Source organism: Diachasma alloeum, unplaced genomic scaffold (genome assembly GCF_001412515.2).
Source record: "Diachasma alloeum isolate Michigan unplaced genomic scaffold, Dall2.0 Dall_scaffold_00884, whole genome shotgun sequence".
Taxonomy (NCBI): Eukaryota; Metazoa; Arthropoda; class Insecta; order Hymenoptera; family Braconidae; genus Diachasma; species Diachasma alloeum.
In genome coordinates, this window is record NW_021681005.1 from 216,965 (window position 1) to 226,194 (window position 9,230).

The 9,230-nt window shown below is 37.6% G+C and overlaps 1 protein-coding gene across 4 annotated transcripts in view; it reads right to left on the bottom strand.

The window, feature by feature from the left end:
* Positions 1-9,230, bottom strand: part of LOC107045189 — a 22,217-nt gene extending 12,987 nt beyond the window's left edge. For 3 of the 4 annotated variants that reach the window (XM_015267351.1, XM_015267350.1, XM_015267353.2), the window contains exon 1: positions 8,726-9,230. In XM_015267351.1, the coding sequence (XP_015122837.1) occupies positions 8,726-9,012 (287 nt within the window). In that variant the 5' untranslated portion in view covers positions 9,013-9,230. The other variant, XM_015267354.2, reaches the window with a different exon arrangement.

Consider the following 9,230-nt stretch of genomic DNA (forward strand, 5'->3'; position numbering starts at 1 on the left):
CACCTCGGGCGGGAAAACATGACTTTCCGCCCTTGATGCAGAATATACTATTTTGACGGTATGTTACGTTCAGCGCATGGCCGAACTGTGCTTTTTTCAGTTACAAGTAAACAAAAAGACTCCGTTTTAGCCCAGTGACGAAATGTATTATTTTGTCACTGCTTCTACGTTCACCTTATGATGAAAAGTGCTCATTTATTCGTTTAAGTTATAATTAACTTAAAGCACTCATTTATTTGTTTAAAGTTTTCATTTATTCGTAAACGAAAAGTCTTTTCGTTCCCATGTAAGCGGAAAAAGCTGCAGTTTGCCACTCGTTGAATGTAACATCACTGACAAAAAATATACTTCGTGTCAATACCATGAAATGTAGTTCGACATATGTCCGGTGGAGATTTTTCAGCTCGTGTAATTAGTAGCCCTCCGCTTCGCTTCGCGCGTCCAACTTCACACTCGTGAAAAAACCGGTCGCACTTGTAACGAAGTATATTATGTCACCTTGATAAGGTTATTACAACAAAGGTATTACTGAGGTGCATATATTACAGATACTAAGGTCTTCATCGTGTTAATACCATGAAATTTTCACATTTTTTCAAGCAATTGAGTTCCAGCTAAATTTATTTATTGAGTTCAATGTAATCTATGACTGGATTCACTCGGTTGAGGTTCATTTATTCTTTTCCCTTCATTTTGGTAATTACGTGGGGTTCTGTACGCATTTGTTGTCCATTTGCTCATCCTGTCCATTGAATTTCAACATCCGGTCTACACATTACGTAATTCCGGGAATCGGAAGTATTCGGTAGAGGTACGGTGTATGGAAGCGACATGGGTGTTGCTTACACCAACGAGTTTTACAATTTTTTGAATCTACGAACACTCGATTCTATTATTATACTATATGGACGTCCGTATGAAAAGAGCCCACTTTGTCGCATCTAGTTTGTGAGATATTTACTTTTGTCTCTCCACAACTTCCATTTAATTCCATTTCAAAACGTTCTTTGATTTTTTATAACAACATCAATTTCCACAGCATCAGGGTGAGTATCGATGAAGCTGAAACTACACTGAGAGAAAAACGACAAAGTTCTCAAACAAGTCTTACTTGTGCCAAGAAAATAGTTTTTTGAAAATTATCAAAAAAGTATTGTTTTGTGCCAAATGTGCAGAGCAAAAATAGATTTAGTAGTTCAAAAAAAATTGCATGCTCTGTACATGCAAGAAATGTCATTTTCTGTACTGCTTCTCACTATTTCTCGTCTGGGAATTGGTATTACATACTTCCCAAACTCGAAAACTCGCCTACGGCTCGGAGGCCAACGCCACACGAGTAAAAAACCCCATCGCAACAGGCCGGAAAAATACTATTTTAGCACTACTCCTTCGTTATTTCATACTCCCATACGTATTTGCTCCCGAAACATCTGTTTTTTATGCGAAACAAGGGATAGTAGTTTTTCGTTTCGGCTGTCTAATAATCACAGACAAGAAATGAACCCTTAAATGAAACAATAATAATGATATGATAGCAATCTTGTAACGTAGGGATAAAATATTTGCTGATAAATTTTGCTTTATATGAGGTATTTTCATCCTGAAAAGGCACCGTCTGGTGTGAATTATCCGCCTCTTTAGCCAAATATTTCATTGCAGTCGAAGGCAGAACAATTATAATAAACCAGATCGTGACGTCACCCCATTTAAAATTGTACAGGTTTTGGCTATAAACCGCCAAAATCTGGCAACCCTTATTCATGTTTGAGGCTTTCAAATTCGAACCAAACAAATTCTTTTTTGGCAATTTTCAACTAGCGATTTCGTCGGCGCAAACAAGACTTGTTTGACAACGTGTTTGTTTTTCTCCCAGTGTAGTGATACACTGAGAAAATTTGTTTTGAGAAGTACATCTTCACTTGTATCGAGAATATGGCTCGACAGAAAAAAAATTTGTTTGTCAAGAAAGAAAGTGATTTCTCAAATCGTCTTGTCGAATCAATCAATTCCATAGTTTTTTAGTCTCAAATTCAAAACATTTTAATGCAAAAACCACTTGACTTGGTTTGAGTAGTCGCTTTCTCATTGTAAACCAACTGCCCCTGATCTTTCGGACAAATACAAAATCTCTTGACAAAAGTTTTTCTCTCTCAGTATAAGATATTTTTTGCTTGTCAATTTTCGGGCCATGAGTCTCTTGATACAAGTAAAGACGTACTTCTCAATAAACTTTTCTTTCTGAGTAAAGATTCGCCAGCGGAAGATTCGACTTCGATAAATTTAGAGGTGTGTGAATATTTTTAAGTTATGGATAAACTCGTTCGCACTTGAAAAACTTTTGTAGGGGAGGATGGGGCAAAACGGTCCCCCTTCAATCGTCAATATTTTCCGATTCAATAATCCGATTGGGATGAGTTAGAGCTCGTTTTGAAGAATGAAAAATTATCTTCAAAATGAAGTTGAAACTGGGAATTTTCACAATGTCATTCACAAGTTATTGACAATTGAAGGGGGGCCGTTTTGCCCCACCCTCCCCTACATATGATTGTTTGACTCTTGCAACCATGAAAATCCCCGGAATTGAATATTCCGCTGGCGAATGTTCCGCTAGCTTCAGCTTCCTTAGGTCATTTTGAGCTCAAAATGTGTGGACTATGACCAAGATTACCGGAGAAGGTAATGCATTACTCCGATATCACCAAAGTGGGCCCTGTTCATGCGAACGTCCACATTCATTGTCAATCTGTTCCCAAATTTCTCTCGCGCTTCGATACTCCTATGAATAATGCAGAAACGAGTCATTTTACCAATAAATATTAAGAAAACTTTCCTTTAGGTGAAGAAATTTGTTATGTTAAATCACTCATTTCCAAGACAGCTCCAGAATCATAGAATGAGACGAGTTATAATACGACTTAGTGAATTTCATTACGTCAAGTAACAAAAATCTTCATCACTTTTTTCATCTGCATTAGACGAAAAAAAAAAAACAAACTCGTAAAATTCTTTCGATATTCATTGTGAAAGTTGGAAGAATAGAAATCGATTATAAAATTCTCTCAAATCAGCTTCTGACATTTTTGAACCATAAAAAAGAGAAATTTATAAAAATCGTGGGGACTCTTTTGATCTCAGGATTTTTTGTTCCAACTTTTGCGATGATAAATTGTAATTACTCTGCTTAGAAAGCGTAGCGCGGGTCAGCCTATGCTATCATAATCCATTGTTCCGTGGGTAAGATCGGATCTTCATTCTTCGAAATTCCCGGTATTTTAACTGATCAATTAGAACGAATCCACCATCATTAATGAGAATGATTGATTTTCATGAAGGAGAGGAAGAAGTTCACTGCGCCCGTAAATCATCGGTAGTAAGATTGACAAGGAGAACCGTTATGGAGAATCCCGGTGCTTTAGATCTCGGGTGAACTGCCATTGACAAAGAAAAGTATAATTCATTGGTTGTTACCTCTAAGCACGGAAAAAACGTCTATTCTCCTGCAATGATTCGCTCCAATTTCCTGAGGACGAGCAGCTCAGTTAAAACATAACCGAATTACTGTTGAATAATTTTGTGTAAATTGGAATAACTATAGAAATTGTAAAGTTCGAAAAATCATTTAAAAATATAAAAAAATGGGTCTTAGCAGGTGCCAGTAAAAGTTAAGCCGTGCTGAGAATACTCAATTAGGTGTAGTCTCTCGAATTTATCCGAGCATATCGACAATGTTCCAAATCACTTGAAATAGAAACAATAAACTCCTCGCGGTCACTCAAACCGGAAAATTAGTCTCTTTCGTTTTTCAGTCTTGATCAAATTTCACCTATCCAGGTCAACTTCCGAACGGATGGGTCTTACATGAATAACGCCGGATCCACGCGAAGTGCAGATATTTCCATGGAGACCTTTTTCAAAGTTCTCAGTGAGCATTATCTCCCCGGGAGCTAGACAAGGGAAGAAAATTGGGATGGAAACGGAATGGATTTAAATAAAAAAACAGAATGAATTTGAATTTGTCTCGTTTCCATCGCGATTTTGCGAGGTCGAGGTTCGACCAATTCATCAGCATCAGCAGTTCCTACCTGGGGAGGTTCACTACGCCCTCCAATGAGGAAAAATAGAATATTTTGATACATGGAGAAAATTATTTCAACTTGTTGGTGAAAACAAAGATATTACCAACCAGCTGGTGAAATTCATCAAATAAATTTCTTACTTCATCAAATAAACTTCTCAGCACGTCTTCGTGTACGAGTGAGACGAAATTTTCACGAGTATCAATTTGGTGGCGCGAGGCGAAGCCGAGGGCTGTCAATCGCACGCGCTGAAAATTTCCGGCTCACATGTGTCGAACAATATTTTATGATACTAGGCCCGATAAGCCGCGATTCCCAGATATAAAATGTTGTATGTCACACGGCGATAAAAGTATTATCTGACTCATGTGATTATAATAGTCGCCTTCCGCTCGGATTGTAAGTCACATTCATTAGATAATATTTTTATCACCTGATGACAAAATGTACTATTTTAATAGTGATGTTGCGTTCAGCGCGTGCCGAGCTATGCTTTTTCTTCAGGGTCCGTAAAACGTCGTTTACGGACATTGTGAAAAAAAATTGTATTCTTCATTCGCTCGAAATAGCATATTTCGTCACTAGGCCGAAAGAAACTTTTCTGGCGTATATGAGTTTGCAGCCCGAGCCGAGGGCGAGGGCTGCAATCATATGAGCTAGAAAAGTTTTTTTTGGCCATATGACGAACAGTATTTTTTGTTATGACGGCCGTAGGCAGAGATTCACGGACGCGGAGCGGAGCGCAGCTCTGTGAAGCGCTGCCTCACGGCCGGAATGACAAAAAATTTTTTTCGTGAGAAGGCCCAGTAAACCGCGATCTAACCGAGCGAAGCGAGGTTAGAATCGCGGTTTACGGGCCTTCTCACGAAAAATTGCATTCATCACACGGTCCAAAAGTATTTTTTGTCATTCCGGCCGTGAGGCAGCGCTTCACGGACGCTCCGCTCCGCGTCCGTGAATCTCTGCCTATGGCCGTCATAACAAAAAATACTGTTCGTCATTTGGCCAAAAAAAACTTTTCTAGCTCATATGATTGCAGCCCTCGCCTTCGGCTCGGGCTGCAAACTCATATTCGCCAGAAAAGTTTCTTTCGGCCTAGTGACGAAATATACTATTCTGACGAATGTAATTATAGGCCTCACCTTCGGCTCGGCCTACAAAGCCACATTCGTCAAAAAATATTTTGTGGACCTTGTGATGAAAATAATTATTTCAGCTTTGTGACAAAAATAGTTACTTTTTGTTGACAAGTAAACGAAATGACTTTTTGGCGCGAAGTGAACGTAGCAGCAGTGACGAACAAGCAAAATTAGGGATTCTCGGAATCGGAAAAACTCGCATTTACAAAGTTTCCACACCGAAGCAAATAGTTATTTTCATCACAAGGTCCAAAAGTATTGCCATAAATAAATTGTCCTCGTCTGTAGGACAAATACAAAATCTCTTGAAAAAAGTTTTTCAAGAAAAAAAAACCTTATTATGAGCCAATTGCCCTCATCTTTCGGACTAGGATAAAATCTCTTGGCGAAAGTATTTTGTTTCTCAATTTTACATATCTTGCTCTTGATAATTTTCGAGCTCTGAGTTGTCGATGGAAGTAAAGACGTACTTTCAAAAGTAAAAATGGACATCTGAAAAAAGTGTTCGTCATTCTGTTCGTAAAGCCTCGCTTCACGCACGCTGCGCGTGCTAAACAGCCGCTCACGAACGTCGTGACAAAAAATATGCTTCGTCTGTGGCGAAAAATGCTATTTTTTTTCTCAGTGATGAAAAAGGTCTCAATCTCGACATATTTGCCACAAACTAATCTCGCAATTATATTTTCACTCATTTCGTTTTACCTAATTTTTATTTGGCTTTCATGCTCACTCCATATTTTCTATATTCAATGAATCTTCAGGATGAATTGATTGCTTATAAGAATAAATATGTGGCACGAAAGTGTTGCGATTTTCCACACTTCCTAATTACATCAATTTCCATTCATTATTTTATAATTTCTGTAGTAACTGATTCGTCCCGGCAGGCGGGGGAAATGTATGTATGATATTCCAGTGTTCTAAAAAATCATTAAAACGTAAAAAGTGACACACATTAATTACTTTCGAATTGCAAAAATAAAGCTATCGTGACGGGAAGCGGAAAGCTTGATGTTATGGCGCTGTAGAAAAGTAAGAATGAAGATGGTTGACCTGGAAATTCCCCAATATTTGAATTTAATGGAGTGAGTGAGTGAGGAGGGAGAGAGGGGAGGGGGTGAATGGTGGCGAAGGGAACGTGGAAGGTCTAAAGCATTTATTCGGCTGTCGAGAATCCCAAAGACAATAAAGACCCTGTCTTGAATGTGGGTTATTGTGATGCCTGAGAATGTCCTGGAAACAGTGAGGTGTATACAAACTTATATACCTGTGTTACCGTAATCACATCGAGATTAGAGGCAAACTAACGACCACGGGCATTAACCATGACGCTCACTTTTACCTGTAGTTGGTTTGTCGACATTTTACACCTGGAAATCATCCTTTCTGTCTTCTCGGGTCTAATAGAACAGAACCTCTCATGAAACTTGTTGGTTGAGCCCAACGAGTGACTCTGACATTTTATATTTTTCTCTAATTGTAAAGAAGAAGAGAAAAAATGAATATCCACTGTTTTCTTTGAGTATTTTTTTTTGACTGCACGGAGAAAAAAATTGGAGAAAAATTACCGAACAAGTCTAGTAATCGTGCAGCGAACTCTATTGTCAGTACTTTTTCTTTTCTAGGGTAAACAGGTCAATTTATGGACGGGGGTTAGTTTCTAGACGAATTCAATTTGAATTGAATATTCCATAAATAAAATGAAAATTGTACTGATTATTTCACCTTTCAATAATATTACTCGTGTATAATCATGTGATCAATGATTTTTTCTATTGGTGAACATTTAATAAGTAAATAAAAATCTGGCCCAGTTGTCCAGATATTAGGGGTTTCGGCTGCATTCAACTATTTCTTAATTTAGTTATTCTTTTTATTATTATTTTCACTTCAAATAATTTTTTTCTGATAATTAAAACATTCTTGAAGGTATGGAATACATCATATCCCCATTTAGGTGATTCTTTTATTTCAGATCCTACCACGAAACTTGAATTTCCCTTAACCGTCCGACAATTGGCCTGTTCACCCTATATAGGGGAAAAACTATGACACGAATAATTTACCGAACGGTAAGGGTAATTTTAGCCGAAACTGTAAGATTTACCCTGTATGCCATCTAAAATTATTCCAGAAAACGTGAATGATTCCTCAATATTGGATATAATTTTTCTCTAACGGAGAATGATTTTTTGCCGAACGCGTTCGATAAAATTTCACTTCCGTTCGTCTTCATGAACTTCAAATGGGTGCAAAAAAATACTCTAAAAAAATACCCGGTGTGGAAAATTTCACTCCGCAGGAGGATAATTTTTGCATCCATAGATGTTTTTTTAACCGAACGAATTGTGAAATATCCTCCCCAAACAGATATTTTTTTTTATTGAATTACTTTAAAAAAATTTTTTTTTGTTGAACTTTTACTGTGCAGGAGGATAATTTTTGCTTCGCAGATGTTTTTTTAACCGAACGAATAGAAAAATATCCTCCACAAAGTATTTTTTCACTGAATTAATATTTCGTTCCACGATTACCTTTCGTATAGTGAAGTAATATTCGCTAGGATTTTCTACGTAATTTTTATCCAACTTTTTTCTTCGTGTACAATTTGGCGAATATTCACACACAAAGAAAAGAGGATAAATTTGAATTTTCTTCGATTTTTGCTTGGAAACTCAACGAGAAAAAAATTGCCATATTTTCTTATAACTTCACTCAATCTTTATCAACTGTTGTCACATACCAACTCTTTCGTAATCGCACTGTATTATCAATGACCTTCTTGAAGATATCGAAATAAAGAAACTGATAACACTCGCCAAAGTCCCTCTCACTCATGAATAAATTTGAATAAAAATCGATACAATAGAAGAAAGAGAAATGAATTGAACGAGTCCCACGATGTATCGAACAAACTAAATCATTCTCCTCCACGCAACAATAACTTTCAACTATGAGTCGACATTATAAGTAACACATGACATCGGGATGATGTGATTATAATTACCTAATTGCACGGCAAGCCTGCGACGTTGTATATGAATTCACCTCTACAATACTACCAGAATACAGTCTCTGAATAATCGACATTATTGCTCCGATAAATTCAATCTTAATCCCCCTTATCACAAATTTTCTACACACGAATGCAGTGTTATCTCCCAATAACTAACGAAGTGACACCGACACGTTAGTTACATCCACTGCTATCGCGAAACTAGCGTTGAAATATCTCTCTCCACATCTGGATTTAACAATAACGCGTCAAGACATTTGTTTGGCTTCGGCCCTTGACGCGAAGCGCTCTGAATACGGAACACCCTCAACCGGCACAAGTGATGTTTTTTTTCCCTCCAATGAGGAATTTAAATCTTGAATGAATATACATTAAAAATCGTCCTTTCCACGATGGAATTCAAATGAAACACTAATGTATTCTATTTGAAAATATTTTGAATGAACTAGAAAGACATTTTGAAATATGGGGAGTTGTTGTCACAAAACACTTACTTTCTCAACCACTTGAACATGCCCATCATCCCCATCATGCATCTGATAATGTAACGTATGACACTGATATGAGTCTTAATAACGCAACTCGTTAACGTGAATAATGCAAATATATTGAAACTTCTGGCAGTAACGTTCTTTGCTGATTCCCGACTCGAAATGATACCGGCACCTTTCCTCGTGGGTCTATGGGCCTGCACTCGTTGCTGGTTAACTACTCGCCGGCGTTGCGAACGGCCCCCACCATTGCTCCAATCGCAGTCCTCGGATTTGTTCACTTCCAACATTTTCTACATCAACCAAGGAAATAGACTCACTTTCTTTCTCTGCATCCGACTTTTTTCCGCAATTAAGAGGCTAGATCTGTCCACTTCAAAATTATGAACTTGATTCTATTGGTAGGCTTCACTGATTAATGAGTTTTAATGTTTTAATGTGCGTAAGATTCAATAAGGAATAGTTTGAATAATATTTGGACCTGTAATTTACACGGCGTCCAATTTCT